General features: G+C 39.3%; 1 protein-coding gene across 1 annotated transcript; it reads right to left on the minus strand.

Annotated features, from left to right (window-relative positions):
• Positions 1-4941: 4941 nt before the first annotated feature.
• Positions 4942-15396, minus strand: Mmp8 (matrix metallopeptidase 8). The gene is made up of 10 exons (XM_047517589.1): positions 15220-15396; positions 13600-13844; positions 12795-12943; positions 12583-12708; positions 9422-9583; positions 7778-7895; positions 6944-7077; positions 6082-6235; positions 5273-5376; positions 4942-5109 (listed from the first exon to the last, which is right to left on the minus strand). Exons 1-10 carry the CDS (start codon positions 15328-15330, stop codon positions 5000-5002), a joined length of 1413 nt encoding a protein of 470 aa, XP_047373545.1. The 5' UTR covers positions 15331-15396; the 3' UTR covers positions 4942-4999.
• Between the last annotated feature and the right edge of the window lie 5101 nt (positions 15397-20497).

The following is a 20497-nucleotide window of genomic DNA, read 5'->3' on the forward strand; positions in this document are numbered from 1 at the left end:
TGGGTAACAGCTTACATTGGGGCTGGCAATGGATTCTTGGAGAAAGTAGGAATCAATCCCATGGAGGAAGGGAGAAGGCGTATGGGTGGAGAGAGTCCATAGGAATGATTAACAGCAGGAACAGCAAGGCTGTAAAAAACTTAGCGAGACCCTGCTTCTAAATAAAATTTAAAAAGAGCTGGGAATGTGGCTCAGTGGTTGAGTGCCCCTGGGTTTAATCCCCAGTACAAATAATAATCATCATCATCATCATCATCATCATCATCATCATCATCAAACACTACAGAATATCCCCCCTTGAAGACATTTTGTCGCCTTCAATTTGGACCTGTAGCAAAACTGTCATCCTGTCATCAACCAGAGAATTCCTGTTGTGACTCTGTGTAGTTCCTTAGTTTCTGGATTTAATTTCTACCCATTTTTCACTTGCTTCCTTGTTTTGATGGAGTTTATCTCCAAGGAGTTTTCTAAGAAAGAATGCAAGGAAAACAAATATTTTGAATACTTTCATGCCTAAGAATTCCCTTTACTCCATCCTCACACTTGATTGAGAGTGTGGCTCTATACAGAATCTCTGGCTGGAATCAATGTCCCTTAGAACTTTGAAAGCAAAGTTCCACTGCTTTGCAGGGTGCAGTGTTGTAATTGAGAAGTCTTCTATTAGGACTCTTGATAATTTGAAAAATTTTGGAAATTTTCTCTTTACCTTAAGATATTCTTAAATTTCATAATTGTGTCTGTTGATATGGGTGTTTTGTTGATATTGGATAGTAAAGGAGCCTTTTCATTATGGAAAATTCTATTAGAAGTAAGTTTCCTGTAGTATTTCTTCTATAATTCATTCCTACAATTTCTCTTTTTATTTTCCTGGAATGTGCCTCAATTGACCCTACTAAACTGGGTTTTGATATCTGATATGCCCTTTACTATTTCCCACCAACTTTACTCTCCAGCTTACCTCTTGAATATTTTCACTGTCAGATTTTGAAAAGTTCTTTTCAGTTCTTGGAGTAACTGTTTACATTTGTTTTTACTTTTTTGCATTTTAGGCAATTTTTGGAAGTAAAATATTATCTTTTTTTTCTTTTATTTTGTTTTTGAGAATGTAATGTTTTGACATTTACTTTTACTCCCAGGATTGTTTCTATTTTCTCAAAGTTTCTTTTTTGGTCTCTGTTTTTTACATTGGAGTCTTTTTTCAAATGCTTGGTAACTTTGTGTTGTACAATCTGTTAGAATTCAAGATAAGAAAGCGGACTCTGGAAGCTCTCATGTACATAGACTGGGCTGGTAAATTGAGGACTTTCCCTGCAGGGAGGTGGGGCAGGCCCCCCACATTTTGTGTGGTGTATTAGAATGAGATTTAGTTGAACACAACAAAAATAAACAAATAGCAGAGACTTAATGAAATTAAAATTTATTTTTCCTTCAAATAAAAGAAGCCCAACTTCCATGATCCATGGTTCTGCAGCAGCTCCTCATCAGGGATGTAGGGAACATCTACCTTGTTGTTCCACTCTCTTATTTCAATGTCTCATGGTCCAGGTGTTTTCTCAAGCTCTAGCCATTGCATCTGCATTATAGGCATCAGGGAAAAAAGAAAAAGGAAACATTCAGTCTCTTCTGAGAAGCTCCACACAACATTTAACTTACATATTTTGTGTAGAAATTAAACATATGACCACACCTAACTGCAAGCAAGACTGTAAAGCATAGTCTTTTAGCTGGATGTATTGTTATCTCTGATGAAATTGAGGACTCACTGCAAAAGTGGAAGTAGAGAATGGATATTAGTGTTGGTAATTAATGGCCTCTGCCATGTTGAGATTTCTCCAGTGTCAGTAACTATAAATCTTTTTTCTTGGACTGGTAAGTTTCTCCAAGAAGACTCCTCCAATTTAAATCTCCCTGAAACAAAACTCTAGGAGCTGCCTCACCTCTGGTGCCTTGCACACCTCTGAGTAAACTGCTGCAGGTGGGCAGGTTTGTGTAACTCACCTTGCTCTGACAAAGTCCAACCACAAGCACATGTGTGTGTCTTTCTGCTTTCTGACACAGAGATTCTGTGAAATTGAGAGTACAGCCCAGAAGGGTAAGTTGTAAACACTTTCAGGGACAGTCCTCACCCAACAGGGACTGGGAGCTAAAGGGTGATTGTTCCAGATTCTTGTCTAACTGAATCATGAACCTCAGAAAGGGTTTCTGTTGGCTTCTCCAGAGGCCCTGGTGGAATCACCAATTGCCCATACAGAAACCTTTACAACCCATACCTGGACTGTACTGGCTTTTCTTCCTTCCCTGTCTCACTCCTCTTGCTACCTCATTCTTGCTTTCTGGAACCATGCCTGTCCCCCATAAATAATTGCACGAAGGTCTTGACTTAGGCTTTGCTTTTGAATAAACTCAACCTAAATAAAAAGGAATCTCATTTAAATCCTAAGCTTAGATTCTTATATTTCACATAGTCACATAAAACAACAATGGGGCAGCCAGAAAATACCACACATTGTGAAGAAGAGAATTAAAGGGGTGGGGAAAGGAATACTTTTTGAATTATTTATTACACTTCATATTGCTGTTCACTTCCTGTGACTCTGTGAAGTATAGTTAAAACAATGAGAAATGATTAACTCAATTCTCATCTCCAAAATGTATAGATGAACAGGTGTTCTGAGAAAATGAGCCTCCTTTTCATGCATATAAAATCAAAGGAAATTTTAGAAAGCATAGCAGTCTGAAATTGATTCTACAGCTAAAAATAGGATGTGCAGCTCTTACAGGTCCTTTTGTACTTGTAATGAATTAGTTATAGATCTCTTTTACTTTCCCCAGCACAGCACCAGGAACTTGAGGTGACTAATTCCTGCTGAAAAAAAATTGAATGAATCAATGAGTAGAATGTTGGTATATACTAGCCTGGTTTCTTTCTTCTTCTTTTTTTTTTTTTTAATCTTATAAAATAAGTTGAAAATAATGTGCTGATATATTTGAAGAGATTTTCTGAGGACCTAATATATACATGTAAAGTAATAATAAATATATCTAAAATTTTCTATTCCTTTTAATGCTTTGCATAAACTATGTGGTGGCATTTCAAGAAATTAAATTTAGATCTCCAGTCATTTAACATAAAAACCTTTATTTTGAATTTATTTCATAGATATTATGAATCAGAATAAGATGCCATGTTAATTTAAAAACTTTAACAGAGAATAAAAGAGGATGTGCTAGTAGTTAGAAATATATTTTTCAATTCATGGATTTATTGTGTAATAAGCTGCTTTGCATTCTAATATCTGCAAATTTGATGTTATGATGATTTTGGCGACTGTGCTACACATCAAGGCACCCAATGTCTTAAAGTTCTTAATAGAAAAGATCCTTAGCAAATTGATGTATTGATGTCATTTAGTTCAATTTAATAAGATTTATTAAATGTTGTACCCAACACTGTTCTGTTTGTGTAGAAAACCCCAGTCATCTATAGAATGTGCTCTCCTGAGTAACCAGAGAGTAATGAACTAGGCAACAACAGACCCAGCTGGCCCCTTTGTTAGGATTCTAGAAGGAGAATACAGGAAAGAGGCAGGAGAGGAAGTGAGACTCTACTTTTTGCTGCTTTCCTGGGAAGATGCCTTGTAATCCTCAGTGGGAATTCAACTTCCACATTCTGTATTGATTCCATTTCTTAAGTTCCGGTGAACTGTATTAACTTTCTAGGGCTGCTGTTACAAAGTTCAACTAACTTGTGGCTTGAAATAACAGAAATTAATTTTTTCACAGTCTTGAAGACTAAGAAGTCCCAAACTGGCAGGTATCTCAGGGCCAGAGCCCCATTTCCGCAGCTTACTGGGGAGGATCCTTCCTGTCTCTTCCCAGATTCTGGTGGTTGCTAGCAATCTTTGGCCTACCTTGGCTTGTAGATGCACCCTGTAATCTCTAGTTCTATCTTTATATCATCTTCTCCCCTGTGTGGCCATGTCTCTCCTCTATCTCTCCTTTTCTTTTTGGCAGTGCTGGGGATTGAATCCAGGGTCTTGTGTATGCTACGCAAGTGCCATACCCCTGAACTATATCACTAGCCCTCACCTCTTTTTTATAAGAATACAAGTAATATGGTTTTAGGGCTCATCCTAATCCAGTTTGACATCATCTTTACTTAATTTTATCTGCAAAGAACCTGATAAACTCACATATATATATATATATATATATATATATATATATATATATATACTTTTTTTTTTTTTTTTTTGGCACTAGGGATTGAACTCAGGGGTACTCAACCACTGACCAGCCTTATTTTGTATTTTATTTAGAGAAAGGGTCTCACTGAGTTACTTAGCACCTCCTTGCTTTTGCTGAGGCTGGCTTTGAATCTGCGATCCTCCTGCCTCAGCCTCCTGAGTTGCTGGGATTCCGGGTGTGTGGCACTGCACCTAACTGTTAAACTCCTATTTATGTTAAGACTTCAACATATTTTTTGGGGGAGAGACAATTCAACCTCTAACATATTATCCTTATTTCATTCCTAGAGTGAAAAAATAGCACCACATTTTCTGTAAAGATAAAAGGTACTGTGTGTTGTTTATAATTCTTATTTCTAATCAAAATCCAGGGCTAAACTGCATGTAGCAGGTACATGTGAGCCATGTTTAAAGATAGGAAGTCAGATAAGCAAGTAATGAAATAGTGATTTTTAAAACTCAGATAAGCAAGTAAACAAATAACATATGAGGTGAACAGAATATTGAGGTGATAAATGGCTTACTTTCCTTCTCTCTGTGATGGATTTACTGGATGGGATGTGAAGGAAAGGAATTAGGTCTGCCATATAATATTCCAAACATATTTTCCCCGAGGCTAGGACAAATGAATATAGCCATGTGTAATATTACTTAGTATTGAGAAAAATACAAACAGAACACAATGTGAGGAATATGCAAGTTGTATTTCCTTCCATGTTAGGAAAATGGATACAAACACATTTGATTTTGCTTCAACTGTATCTGCAGTTAAGCCACAAATTGCTTCTTGCAACTCTAGTAACTCTGTGAGCAATAAGATTAAATGCATAATATCTTGGTCCACTGAAGAAAAGGAAGAAGTCTATAAAAAAAAAAAGATAATTTCTTGAATTAGCCTGCAAAAGACATCAAACATCTTCAGTTAAAGAACCCTGCCCCCTCCTGTCCCAATATAGCATCCAAATGCAAAAGTGCTATTTAAAAATTATAAATAAATGTATTAGTAGATTTCCCCCTATACTTACAATCCTGCTGGAAAACTGCATCAATTCTACTTTCTAATCCTGGAAAAGTACTTGATATGCTTTTGGGATAACCTGGTTCCATGGATCGTCTTTCATTATCATACCTGATAAAATAAAATGTCATATGATTTAATACCAACATAGACTATAATAACAGTTTTATTTGATTATACAATTAAAACATTACAAAGTGCCTTCTCACACTTTTCCTCTTTCAGTTTTCACTATGTTCTATTGACTGAGATTAGGAATGGTTAATTTCTAAGGGTACACACTTATTTATTGAACATATGGGTACTGTTAATTCTAAAACAGGGTTCTGATTGCTGATACAAGGTTATTCCCCAAAACAAGAGTTCATATTTTCTAAGGATTTTTACTTAATTGTTGCATAGCGTATATGTATATGTATGTGTATGTGTGTATACATAAATGTAAATAATGAGTTCATCTTGGGCACCAAATTCTGCAGGTGATCTAGAGAACATTTGCTTGTTTGAGCTTGTCAGACTTTATTAATGAGAATTAGCCTATGTCTTGCTTTGCATCTCACCATAGTGTTTTATGAAAATGTGCTCTGTTTCATGATACAAAATTCTCAATACTATTGTGCAAGCATCTTAATTTTATAAACATAAAATTTTCATAAGCCATGGTAACATCTGTCATCTTATGAAAGTGAATAGAGTCTCATGAAAACCTACCAAATCTTACTCCTTTCAAACCTTCAGATGTCTGATTCTTAGTGGTTTGTTGACAGGGTGGAGAAACTCAGATTTCAACTTTTAATTGAAAAATGTTTATCTTACCTCCAGAATTGGTCATTTATAAAGAAGTATGTCTTTCTTCTATAGGAAACAGCTGCATCGATTGCTTTCACAGTGCTTGGGAAGCCATAGTTGGCTATGCTTCTGGGATAACCTTGCAGAATGTCATAACCACTCAGAGCCCAGTATCGGTTGCCTGTCATGATTCAGGTTACATGTTAAATAAAGTTCTTCCATTCCTACAAATTAATATATACTCCTCTCTGGTCTTTGAATAATTAACCATGAAGAAATGAAAATAGGGACTGGGGTTGTGGCTCAGTGGTAGAGCATTTGCCTAGCATGTGTGGGGCACTGGGTTTGATTCTCAGCACCACATATAAATAAATAAAATAAAGATCCACTGACAACTTTAAAAAAAAGAACTTTAAATGGAAAAAAAAAAAAAACAGTCTTTGAGAGATTAGAGTGGCAAACTTAATTTCAAGGGTGTAAGAGCCCTAGTGGTTCCTCCCTGTACCTATAAAACATACAAACTTCTTAGCCTGACATTTGGGGCCCCACAATCGGATGTCCTATCTCATGTGACTTCTGTATAGCGTTTAAATTATAAATTTGAGAAATGTTAGAAAATTATATCTAGGATGAGGATGGAAAATACTAAAGAAGGTCTAATGTGGTTTTCTCAGTTTCTTGATGACAATACTGAAGCCTGAAGAGAGCATGGCCTGTTCAAATTCACATGGTGGGTAGTGACCAAGATGGGCCTGCCCTGGTGTCTGGGCAAAGGCCTGACCAGCACAATGCTCTCTGCGGCTTACCCTTCCGAACCTGCAATGACCCACGAAGAATCTTGCTTCCTCCTGTCAGGAAGAACTAAAATAAAAAAACCTTAGGAATCTACCTTTGAATAGGAAAACCAGGTCTCTATCAAAATCCTCGTAAGCAGCCTGAATACCATTTGGCAGGGATGGCCAGAAGAGAGAAATAAAATTGAGTTCAACTTGTCGGAGCTGAGGATGCCGTCTCCAGAAGTACCTAATAGGACACAGGAAACGTGCACACACAAACATACACAATAGTCTCGGTGGTCAGTTTCTGTGATTCTCAGGCTAGTAATGGCCATCATGAGATTGCTGGGAGCATATAACTAAATAATGTACGCAGTTTTTAGTACAGTGATCAGCACATGGCTAGGCTCTGTAATGATGGCATTGCCCCAAATGCAGTTAAATGTCCTCCCACATGAACAGATCTTACTTCACTAATCTTTCATTACTGTACTCATTAAATACGAGAATATGTAGCCATTGACAAAAGCAACAACACAGTCATACAACCTGCAATTCCACAGTCACAAATAGTAGAAAAATGAAAATTGTAATGTTAGGGGATTTGCCTCACAGCTATCTAAGTGATAGCTTCCATTTACTTGGCTGATTTTGGATGAATTGAATGATGTTTTGGTGTTGATTAAACACAGTTATGGAGTTCCCAAGCAAATAAAGTCCATGTATGTTTATACCACCAAATATCTGAATGCTTTAGTTTTGTTTTGTTTTTTTTTTTTTCTTTTCTTGGATGTTCTGAGTTACCCAGAAAACACTTAAACTTCCAATGAGGTGTGTATGTGTAGAATTCAAAGGGAAAGCTGAATAATTAGACTTAAATAGAATCCAGTTTTAAGATCAGGCAGTGAGTAAGAAAAGTCAAAGGAAGGAACGGTTCAACTTTATACTTGTCTTTAAAGAAGACTATTTCTCCTCGCAGTGTGGTGGCAGCGTCAAATGTCAATCGGGGATCACAGGCTGTGGGCGTGGTTTGTCCGGTAGGTTGAATAGGCTTGTTTGAAGGTCCTGGGGTAAAAGGGTTTTTATAAGCATGAGTTCAGTGTCACTCTTAGCTTTTTACTTGAGCTATTTCTCAGGAAGGTGAAGGGTCTCTCCCACAAGGCATTGAAGTTGCTATACATTTGACCCTCTTGAAGTTTTTGTTTGTTTAACAAGAGTAATAATGGTTTTCAGAATTTTTTTCAGGTTAAGTTGGGAAGTAAAGAAATGTAAAATTCCACTCTGCCTTTAATCTAATATTGTCTCCCCCTTCTTGGTTACCCCTTCTGATACTTTTGGTCATTCAGTATCAACTTCCTTCCCATCAAAATCCACATCCAGAAAAGTAGCTGATACAGTCTTTTATCTCACAGTGAAAATCTAGATCAAATTTTAGCAGTATCTTTTCTATCAGAATTTACATTGTAATGTCTTTTCTTATTGTAGGTGAAGGGCTATAATAATAGTTAAGGGAATGTAAAACAGGAGCAAAGGAAGAGGGTGTTTTGGCATGGGAGATGGAGAATTAGGTACAGAGGGAGTTGAATTAGTGTTCAGCATTCCTGGGAATTCCACTATCAACAAAAAGTCGCCTGGTTGTTGTACCCTGCATGCTTGATTTTATGATGCTCTTCTGCCGGAGAGGGGAGAGTGCTTCGCCTAATTCTATTCCTCTCCTCTCGGTTCCCTTCCATTTCACTTCATTCCATTGCACTTGGAGCAGGAGGGCAAGAGGAGCAGAGATGCTGTGGTTTTACCCAGGGAGAACTTCTTAGGACTGGGGAAATGTTTCCTGCTCCCCTTTCCTGAAAAATATGCTTTTCCTCTCCACATTCCACTTCCATCCCTGCTTCTCCCTCAGACAACTAGTCTAATATGTTCACTGTCTATCTTTTTGTTTGCATGTTTCTTGAAAATACCTTCCTTTGTTTATATACATTTTAGATCTATGTAGAGTCATGGATTGTGTATTTTAAGTTATATCTTATAGAGTAGTGTCATTCTCTTTCTTCTTCACAAAGCTCAAAACTTTAAAGACCATTTTATGTTGTTGCCATATGCACATTTAATTCTGTTTCCTCCTGTGGTGCTAGGTGCCCTCCAACTCCCACCACCACAAGCAGGACTTCACCGAACATCCTCAGCATGCTATGTGTCTACTTAGAATCTATGTGAGAATTTTTTTATCAGCACATCTAGAAGCAAGGTTTTCAGTATTGAAAAGGGACAGTCCTGCCTTTTTAGAATACATAAATTGGGAAACACAAAAAATAAGGAGGAGAAACTCCCCGTCATCCAGACACAATGACTGGGAATAATCATGGTACGTTTCTTCCCAGACTTTTTTTTTTAAGACAGTGATAGAGGCTCCATTCCCAAAGCCTCCTTTACTAACACCAAATTTATTGCTGATGACTTTCAGAGTTCTGTTTGAGCTTGCCCTGAGGACAGAATTTGATAGAAGTCCACAGAGAGATGCTCAGGTACTGGGTCTATTGGGGGCCTATCTCCAAGTCCCACTGTGTGCTGCATGGGTCTTTGGGTGACCTTACCATAGATGGCCTGAATGCCATTGATGTCATCTTGAGGGAGCGAGTAGGTGCTGGGCTCTCTGAAAGCGTAGGTGGGATACATCAAGGCACCAGGGTCAGAGGAGTGGGAGAGTCCCAAGGAATGGCCGAACTCATGAGCAGCAACCAGAAACAAATTGTAATCTGAAATACAAGCAGGCGTGGCGAGTCTCCACATGGAAGAAACGTGATCTCTAGGAATGCAGTCTCCGAGCCAAGCTGCCAGGGGCAGTGACACTTACACTTAAGTAAGATAGTGACACTATCTTACTTAAGATATACCTTTTATATCTTAAGTACCTGAAGAAATGTGGAGTGGGAGGAATCTAGGGAAGAGTCAAGAGTGGGGAGTAGGTGATCTGAGCTTCTTATCAAGTCTTAGAACTAGGAACACTGCTTTTATTCCAGTCTCCATACTTTGTGGACGTGGGACCGAGGCTTGGAGAAAGGAAGGCTGGGCTGGGATCTCGTGCCCCTAAGAAGTTTTGTCCTCCCGTGCTCCCTCACCCGCCTCTACAGTGTCCAGGCCCTTCAGGCTCATTAGTAGGGTCTTAGTGAATGGATAGTTAGGAAAGAAGGCTTCCAGGCAGTAGAGGAGACTCAGATGAGGGATGTTTCTCATTCGCTCCTTAGTGAGTAGCATGGCTTCTCCCTGTGTCCAGGCTCTCCAAGCAGCTCTAGGAATTCTCCACTGGAAAGAGGCAAAGCCTCCTTCTCACTGCTCCCTTTCCCCATCTTCTAACTTCCAAGAGCATAGTTCCTTTCATAACAAGGAACTTGAAAATTTCCAAGGAACCTAGTTTCCATCAAACAAAGCCCAAGCACCTTTCCCTGGCTTTCAAGACCTCCCCCAGCTGGCTCCAGCAGGTATTTGAGACTTGGACTCCTGGCGTGACTCCTTCAGTCCAGTCAGTCTGTGCGTACACTTTGCCTGCTCCTAAATGTCCCCCTCTTTTTTTTTTTTTAATTAATTGTAGTCGTAGAGTACCTACCATAAACTAAGGCAGGTCAATAGCAATACTCACAACATTTTTGTGCGGTTTTATTAGCAATGTTTTTATAGTAAAAGAACTAAACCATAGTTTTTAAATATCCTATTACTAGTCTTTGTAACCTACTTTGTGATTTACTTTGTGGTAAGTGGTAGATCTGGGGTGAAATTCAGGTATAATGGCAAGACCCATGCTCTTACCACAAAGCTCAACTTCCTGTTCTCATTCTAGTAAAATTCTACCCATCCTCCAAGACTTGCTTTCTCGGCTTCACATCCTTCCATCTGTGCACTCAGAAGTACAATTCAAAAAACATTTTGAGTACCTGGGTACTGAGCAAGGGGCAGAGTGGGATTTTCAGGGGTTCTTTGCTCTCTAGGAGTGCATCATCTAGAAGATATGTGTGCAGACAACGTGAAGGCACAGAAAAATGAGTGAGAACACATAGGAGAAACAAAGGCTGTCAGGAATCTTTGGTGTAAGCCCTCATCTCTGGCTGAAAATAAGCTAGAAAGTGGCCACAGCATGATAGATGAGGGCAATTCTTAAAGGTGGGGTTTAGGGCATGAAGATGGACATTTCAAAGAGAGAAAGCAATGTGAGGGTGTAGGGAAGATGGGAAGCACGGGATGTGTTCTAGAAACAGTCTGTGCACAGTGTGGCTGGTATATTTGAAATGTGAAGACAAGTCATACATGAGGGTGTGCAATCATGAAGGGCCTTCAATGCCAAGGAAGGTATTTAGACCAGATTTGGTGCAGACTATGTAAACACTAAAACTTTTAAGCAGGAGAGTAATGTGATCCAAGATGGGCTTTCCAAAAAAAGACCATGCTGCAATCCCAGGAAAAATTAGAGGGAGCAGAGACTGCAGGTGGGGAGCACAGTTAGGAATCTGAATCATGAAGTGGAGTTAAGAGGTGATGATCGCCTGAACTAGTGGGGAGAGCTATATGAATAGTGTCATGGAGAGTTACTATTTATCTTTGGGTACACACAACTCCTAGCACAGGGGCTTGAGTAGACACTTGCAACATATATGTGGAGAAAATGGTGAGAGGAACAAATCTCAAACAAGGTAGAAGGAGCCTTTCCTATCATTTTCTTAAATGTGCTCTCCAGCACATTGTAACCCCATGGCCTTGTTAAATCCCACATGGTCTGGATACACCTGTCCTTAGCGCTTTTCTTCTCTTCAGGGAACCCTGTTCTTCTAGTTATGAGGAATCTCCTGAAAGGAGTGGATTGCTGCCTAGGAACAGACCATTGAAAAAGAGGTCCATGAAAATGAAACTAAATGAGAAAATGTGGCTACTCTTTTCTAAATAGGATAACTTTACAAGTGAACCAAATTATTTCTGAATTTCCAAAAATTTGGAAAATAGGCCTTTTCAAACACCATTACATTTCGAAATATTAAAAAAGAGATATGACCTAAAGCAGTGGTTAGTAAACTCTTAGGCTTTGCAAGCCAAATAGTCTCTGTCACAACTACTTAGCTCTGCTGTTACAGTAAAAGCAGCCTTAGACAGTACATAGCCAAATGAGTGTGGCCTTCCTCTAATACAACTTTATTTACATAAACAGGGGCCAGGCAGGATTTAGCCACAGTTTGTAGTTTTCTGACCCTGCCTGCTATGGTTTTCATGTGTCACTCAGACATTCATGTGATACAAACTTAATCCCCATTTCAACAGTGTTGGGAGATGGGGCCTAACGGAAAGTTTAGATTAATACTCTTGTTCAAAGTCTATGAATTCACTCTTTCTTTCCTCACTTGCCCTTTTGCCTTCAACCATGTGAGGCTGCAGCAAGAAACACCTCAACAGACGCCAGCACCTTGATCTTGGACTTCCTAACCTTTAAAAGACTTTTTCTTCTTTATCAATTACCCAATCTTAGATATTCTGTTTAGTAGCCCAAACAGACTAAGGTAGTACCCTCAGAAATAAGGTTAATACTTAGCTTTGGAATTTTTTAAAACCCAGAAGGACTTAGTTTCTTGAGGTAGCAGTAATTTTAAATGATCTATTTGCAAGAGTTTGAAATATTACAATAAGTTGAGAGTGTGCATGCATACATGTATGCACATTCTAATGTGGAAAATGTTAATTCAGAAGCTGCATGTGGACATAATCTTGGTTAACTTACTTCTGGAGTTTTGTGTCCATGTTTCTTCTGCATCAAAATGAGCATCTCCTCCAATACCTTGGCCTGGCTGAAAGGCATGAGCAAGGATTCCGTTGGGTCCATCAAATGGAGAGTTGTCACCATGATCTGAAATAAGACAATTACTGTTAGGTCCTTTTCACATCTCAGGCTAGCCAGGGAAGCAGAACTGAGCATGAGTTCTTTGAGCCTACCTCTCTGGGCAAAAACAATATTGATGTCTGCTTCTCCCTGTGATACCCTGGTGAAGGTCAGGGGTGATGCCGCACTCCAGAGTTGAAAAGCTTTCTCAATTGCGGTTTCCACTGCAGCCTGTGACAACTGCGGGGTATAGTTTATAATCCTTCAAAATGAGAAGAAGCATACAGGATTTATTATTGCTGAGAACAGTCTTGCATTGGCAGACAAGTTGTGATTTTTGGAGTGAATGGTACATGTGAGATGTTACCACTGGAAAGGGGATGAGGAGGGAGTATGAGTCTCAGGATTGAAAGCAGACAGAGATCTGGACAAATTATGCCATGTCCTTAAACCTCAGTGTCCTCACTCATAAAATGAGGATGATAAAATAGCCCCCCTCTTATAGTTTTTTTTTTGCAGGAATTAAATACACATAAAACATTTGGTTCCCTACTTGGCAAAATAGTGTTCCACAGATATTAGGTATTATTGTTATCTCTACCAAGATGTATGAAAGGTCAGGGCAGATCCTCTCTGGCAATGATTAAGACTTTTTATCTTTTGGTCCTAAAGTCAGTACCTCAAGAGACAGCCTCACATTGCCATAGCCCTCTTTAAATTGTTGGAGAAGGAAGACAAAAATGGTAGGCTTCGGAGTAAAGATCCATGGATCCCTACCCTGCCATTCTCATGCTTGTTCCCATTTCATACCTGACTCATCCACTGTTTATTTCTTGCAAGGGCAGGGATATTTACCCATTTGTGCCTGGCATATCTTAGGTGCTGGGTGAGTGAATTCTGAAGTTCTAGAAGTATCACCTGTAAGTCAGTTCAGTGTGTTTCCACTTGGGGTTTCCAGGGGTCAACATAAAGTCACCACTATCAGGCACTCCACAGCGGGGCTTTTCCATCATCTCCAGAGTTTCTGCACTTGGTTTCCCCGTCACTTTCAACCCGAAAAATCGCTGCATTTCTTTCAGCTTTTCAACAATTATGCTACTGTTGTTCTTCCTTGCAGACCGATTTTGGTCGGTTGGTAGTTGGTAGAACTTTTCTAGGTAATTCTGGACAAAATAAGCATATGGGTCTTTGCTGTGAAATTGCCTTCAGTTTTCTGGGCATTTTGCAATCCTTTCTAAATTAATACAGAGCTCAACCAGAACCCATAGTCTGACAGCCACAGGAATAGTAACTCATATTCATGGATGGACTTTGAGGGAACAATGCTTATTAGAAAGAATGTTCCCTCCGTTTAGTGCACAAATGTCCAGGCATAAAAATCAGTGTCTCACAAGGGACCAGGACTCAGTCACACACATGCAAAGTGTTACTATAGTCAGGAAACTGCCTTCTTACTTTTATTTAAAAAAATCAGATCTAGCTTTTTTTTTTTTTTTTTTTTTTGGCTTCTGTTGAGGCATTAATTGCACCAGTGCAGATTTTCCATTTTAATCCTTTTTTCACTACTGGAGATGAGGTTTAACAAAGAAGCAAAGACGCAGAGAAGTTAGGCACAATGCAGGTCCCAACTCACCATGTTGCCTCTCAAGTGAGAATTGATCATTACAAAAGAAATCCAAATATGTTGGGTGAATCTTAGCTCTGCCATGGATTAATTTGTGAGGCTTGGACACATTACTTATCTGATTTAAGATTTACTTTTGTTTCTGAAATGGGAATAATAATTTCCCCCCACAGGGCTATTACAAACTTAGCAGGTGCCTTGTACAAAGTAAGCAATGGGTAGATTTTAGACATTAACCCCAGGGTCACAGTTACCTTTGTAAGAAATACACCCCACCCCACAAAAAGACAACAAAAACAATGCTATTTTATAACTGTAATGCTAAGAAAAATGTGTGTGAGAAACACATACCTAACATTCCCTTAGATTTATTAACATTTGTCCTGACTTTCATACTGCAAAGCAATGGGGGAAAAGCTATTGGTTTTGCTTTTAAAATGCTTCCAAGAATTTATAAGTGTTCTGCAGTTGCTGCTGGGAAATCTGATTGCACCATGTGCTACTTCTAGTCCATTATAATCCTCATGCTTTCTTCTACATCTACTTTGGGATGCAAAGAAACGTCCATATCGGAAGCAGCAGACATGTACTACCTGGATTACGGAAATAGTGGAAGACAAAAATCTTAGGTAAGAAAGAAAATCATTGTTTAACCACCCCTTTTAAATGAATTTTCAGTTGGAGGCAGCTGCACTATTTTCTCAAGTTGAAGAGCCCAGTTTGTTTTCCTGTCTAGATTTTAGAGTCCCTTGCCAGATTGGAACTCTTCAAATCACTAGGAGGAGGAGATGTGGAACCTCAAGCAAATCACTTGAATCATTTCTTTCAGGCTGTTTAGACTAAAGAGAAATCAACCTGAGCAATTTCCTAATAATCAGTAAATCAACCACCCACTTAATCAGTAGTTAATTTACCTGAACCATTTTTGCATTTTTCTCTTCTGAGTATTCAGAAGGTACAGGAAAGGCCTTGGTGAGCTGCATGTGGAGTAAGAACAGAAATGGAAATGTCTTCCAACCCAGCATGACCTTTTCTTCAACTCTACTTCTGACCTTCCCTTCTGCCCCTCTGGGTAGGGTCTGATGGGTACACTGAAGTTCTCAGCATCACGTGTCACTCACTGCTCTCTTTTGGTCCCTTATAAAGCTATGTCCTAAACAATTGCTGCATCAGGAATATGAAGCAACACAGGTTAATTACACTCTGACAATTTTTGCAATTTAAAAATGTGATTTAGTACCTCAAAATGGGTGAGGCTTTCAACAGAAAAATGACAGTATAATTTGCTGCTCTGCTTTGGGGATTTTTAGTTAGTTACTCTTGCAAAATTGGTCAAGAAAAAGGATCAAGAGACTAATCCTGAAGTTATTGTTTACATTTTCTGTCTATGTAAGATGCTGAGGCCATATTAGTTTATTCAGGGGGATATTATTAGATTAGTGATAGGCATATTGGGATTAAGAAGCACAACAGAATCTCTGTACTTACCTGTGTTAGCTATTTGTGGGGAGTCTGTGTACCTGAATGTGTTGTCTCAAAGTAGGCTTTGTATGGAGGTCCCAGAGCAACTTTTAGAGGATGTGGCTTTGGCATAAACGTAATAGAAAATTCCCAATCTGTGAGCTGGATTTCCCATAGAAATGATAGAAGGAGAAATCTGCTGTTGCTGCTGCTGCTGCTGCTGCTGCTGCTGCTGATACTTGATAAATATTTACAATACCCCAGACATACATACTGTATACACATTACCTCAGTCCATCTTCACTCAGCCTGGGGAAGAAGACACTGTTATTATCTCCATCCTACAGATGAAATCAAGTCCAGAGAGTCTTAGATGACTCACTGTTTCTTGTGCCTGAGACCCAGAGTTCTCTTAGGCTGTCTCACCAAAAGATCAACTGTCAGTCATTTATACCTCCTTGTGAACTTAGGGATTATTTGTCTTTTAAATAGTTTTCTAACTAGAAAAAACAAGTTAACAAATTTTTAAAATGAAGACTGTTTCCTGTAGCATCAGTTTCAAAGTTAGTGAAGAAGACAGAGGAAATTTAGTTTTAAATAGAAAACATGCAAGGCCATCAGGAAAGTTCTATCTCCTTAATACTAGGTCATTGTTATGCTTTGGATCTAAAAATGGATCACAAAACCTCAGGTGTTAGGCAACAGCAATGTTCAGAGGTGAAAGAGATTATGAGAGATGTAACCTCATCAGTGGATTAATCCATTTGATGGATTAATAATTTGAATAAGCTACTGGGTGGTAACTAAGAGATGGGGCATAGCTGGAGAAAGTAGGTCACTGGGAACCTTGGAGGGTATCTTGTCCCTGGTTCCTCTCTCTTCTCCCTGGCTGACATGAGCTGAGCAGCTTTCCTCCATCACACCCTTCTGCCATGATATTCTGCCTCATCTCAGGCCCAGAGCTAACCATGGTTGGCTAACCATGGACCGAACATGAGCCAAAATAAGCTGCTTCTCCTCTAAGTTGTTCTTTCAAGGTATTTTAGTCATAGCAACCAGAAGCTGAGTGACACAGCTCCCTCCCACCCCTGCCCTGAAGACAGCAGGCTGTTCTTATCATCTGATATACCGTTGCACAGCAGAATAGCAAACTGAATTTTTATAGCTCAGTTTTACTTCTTAGTCCTGAAAAGATGAAACTGGGTGCATAGATATAGTCTATTTTCTCTTTAGATACAAAATAAAGAGTGGCTCCAACGAGCTAGAGTGGACATGTGCTTGAATCTCAAAGGATGAGTGAGAATTTGCCAGTGGGTGACGTGATCCAGTAGGAGGGAGTACAGATGTGCACTAGCCACTGAAGTTTACCCAGTGAAGCTCAGGCTCATTCCACTCTCATTTGATTCACATAAACCAAGGCAAAATGTCTTCTGCTTCATGCTTTTTTGAGCTCTTATGTACAGGATAGATGTCTACACATTCTGAACAAGTTAACAGGATAATTGTTGGGGCCACGTGTGATGAAGGATGAAGAGCATTGAAGTTGAAATTAAAGTAACTGGGTTTCAACTGTAGTCTTGCTACTTCTTGTGTAACTTTCTGGTAAATCTAAATCCTTTTGAGACTTATCTTTTACATCTGTAAAACTGGTATCTTAGCAACTCCCTCCTAGGGCATCAGGAGAATTAGAGGCAATCATCTCTGGAAAAGCTCTGTGTAAGCTCTCCAATGTGGTGTCCCCTTTGTATTATGAACACGGTTGAGTTATATCTGTGTTAGCTCATGTGTCCATTCTGTGAATGAGTTAACGATGTTGAAAGTTCCTCTTTTCTAAAAAGAAGTGTACTTCAAGGTTAAGCCACCATATGGTGAAGTAACTTCCATGAGTTTCCTTTACTGCTCGGTGCTCAGTTTAACTTGGGAACTTGAGTGTGTGACTTACTCTCTTTACACAGAGTACAAATCTCACAAACCATTAAGTATTGAACACCCTGTCAGGCTGGCAGTCTCTCCTATCAAGTGAGGGAAACATGTATTAAGTGTCTATACTCTATAGGAATCTGTCTTAGATGTTCAATATCTTACTATCTCCCTTCAACTGCATTAACTGCCCAGGGAAATAGGGAATCTTATCTACATTTTAAAAATAAAGAATTTGAGCTTCAGAGATATGGTTCAAACCTACCTTTCCATTTACCATTCCTAGTAATTCCCTTTGTTCTCTCAAGGACATTTCAAAATAGGGTTCTCAACCTTGACTCTCTATCAGAATCTAGATTAACAACACAAATAAGTAGTCTTCTTTTAGGGACCAAATGTTGAATCTCTCTACCCCAAATTCATCTACTGAAGTCCTAGCTGTTAAGGTGATGGTATTAGGAGGTGAGTCTTTGGGAGCTAATTACATTAGGAGAGTGGAATCCTGAAGAGTGGAATCAGTGCTCTTGTACAAGGGACCCCAGTGAGCTCTCTTGCCCCTTTCCATCATGTGAGGATATATTAAGAAGTCTGATATTGAACTTCCAGCCTCCAGAACTGTGAGAGAAGAAGAAATTTCTGTGATTTGTAAGCCACACAGTCTATGGTATTTTGCTAGAGCGGGCAGAACTATGACAACTCTACTCTAGCTACTGAGTCAGAGGGTCTGAGGTGGGGCATGGCACACATATTTTAAAGAGTATCCCACTTGGTACTGAGAATGAGCTGAGAACCTCAATTGTAAGGAAAGATAAAGAGTAAATAACAAGAGAATTTTTAAAAATCTAGGCTTTATGGTTTAAAAGAAGGAATACTCATCTCCTACTGGGGAAATCAGTAGAGCCTTCATGAAAGAAGGGACCCTTGAGGTGAGCTTTGAAAGGCAGATTGAATTTTGTTATTGAAATTGAAGTGAATGGTGGTGAGACTGGAAGAAACACATGGCAAAGGCAATGAGATGAGAAACCTTGGGTTAAATGTGGGGAATAACACAATTCTGGGAGAATCCACATAGAATATAGCAGGGGAAGTGAGCTGGAATGGTAGGCTACAGTCAGGTGGTGGAGAGGCAGGAATTAAATGTCAAAAGGTCGGCAATGAGCAACCTTCATTAGTTTCTGGGCCAAGTCGCAATCTAAGCTGAGTTGATAAAGCTAACCTGGTCATAGTATCTAGGATTACTGGGGTGGGGAAAGGCTATAAGTATGAATAAAGGGTGAGGTAGGAGATGAGGTGAAAGGTCTCAGGGACCTGGTCCCAAGCTTCGAGATGGATAGTGAAGAAATGAGGTCAAGGAGGACAGAAAGAAACCTGGGTTGTCATTCTACATGTCTCCAAGGAGCAGCCATTCATCCCAGAAACACACGGGGAATCTATACTAGGAAACAGGAAGAGTTCTCTTGAGATGACAAGTGGAACTTGAAGGAAGTGCAGAAGAATGGTGGAAGCCGTGGTAATGAGCTCAACAGGCAGATGAGCCTGACAACAGGCAGGCTGGGCAACTGTGATATCCTGCATGTTAGAAGGTAGGCACAGTCTACCCTCTAACTTTGAGGGTCCAGTCCATTCAGTGAGGACTCTGCCCAAAACATCTATATTTCTTCCCTCACTTCTCCTCACCTTCCAGCTGGAGGGTATTTATTGAGGATAAGACAGAATGAACAAAACCACCCACTGTTAGTTAATAACTGTTCACAAACCAGTACAACAGAGACCCACAACTACAGATCATGGAATGATAGGTGTTTCCATTCTAGTCTGCTCTGTGTTTCTGGGATAGGAAATTGCTGACTGGATTTGCCAAAACCATCTTCTCAATGAGGCCAGTTCGGTGACTGGCATGTTGTATTTTGAATTTTTCTTGAGTCAGTGTCTTTTCTAAATCTTCTCCACTTTCAATTTTGTAATCTTGTGTCCAGTTATAGCAAGACAGCATAGTACCTCCTACTTTAGATAAATTCCCATATTCTCTAATTTTGCTTATTCCACCCTCCTGATAAGCCTTCTGTGAGTCTGTGTATATTTCACTGCCTAATTGTCAGAGATTTTATGACACTTTTTTTTTTTTGCCAAAAAGTGGGGGTGTTACTGTTATATGAGGCTTTTTAAAAAATGTACTGGTATTACATAAAAATCATTTATTACTAAACTGTCCTGAGTGCAGGATCGGGATGCACAGAACACTTGAGAATATATTTTAAAATTGAAGGGTCCAGATTGCTGAACATGAGTTCTTCATGACAGTTGAGCAAACATTTTTCTGGTCTGGAGAACAAAAAAAGTTAACACATTAGATATTGATGTGTGCATTGTAGTCAAAATGTTTCACTTTAGAAAATTTACTACTATGTTGTGAAGTAAAATTTAATCCTCAGTGTTGGAAGGTTCTGTGTTGCTGTCATTGGTTTTGTGATCCAAACTGCCTTCCTCACACTGCTCATAGAAGATTTGTTTGCTGTTAGTTCTGCAGTGCTCTTCAAAAAATCACACAAGTGGGCGGAAATACATGGATAATGCACATACACTGAGGATTCTAGACTAGGTTCACAGTGCAGGAGGCACATGCACATCCATGTGCTCCTGGCGAGCACGTTGCTGCTTGGTTTACCTTTCAGGAAGCATGAGGAACAGAATTATTAAATGTGATGATTATACAAAGATTATAAACCAATTTTTTGGACTGAAAAGTGTGATGATTATGCGGTGGTTGCAATTATGCTGCCAAGTGTGATATCCAAGAATCTCTCTCCCCAC

This window comes from Sciurus carolinensis, chromosome 11 (genome assembly GCF_902686445.1).
Source record: "Sciurus carolinensis chromosome 11, mSciCar1.2, whole genome shotgun sequence".
NCBI lineage: Eukaryota > Metazoa > Chordata > Mammalia > Rodentia > Sciuridae > Sciurus > Sciurus carolinensis.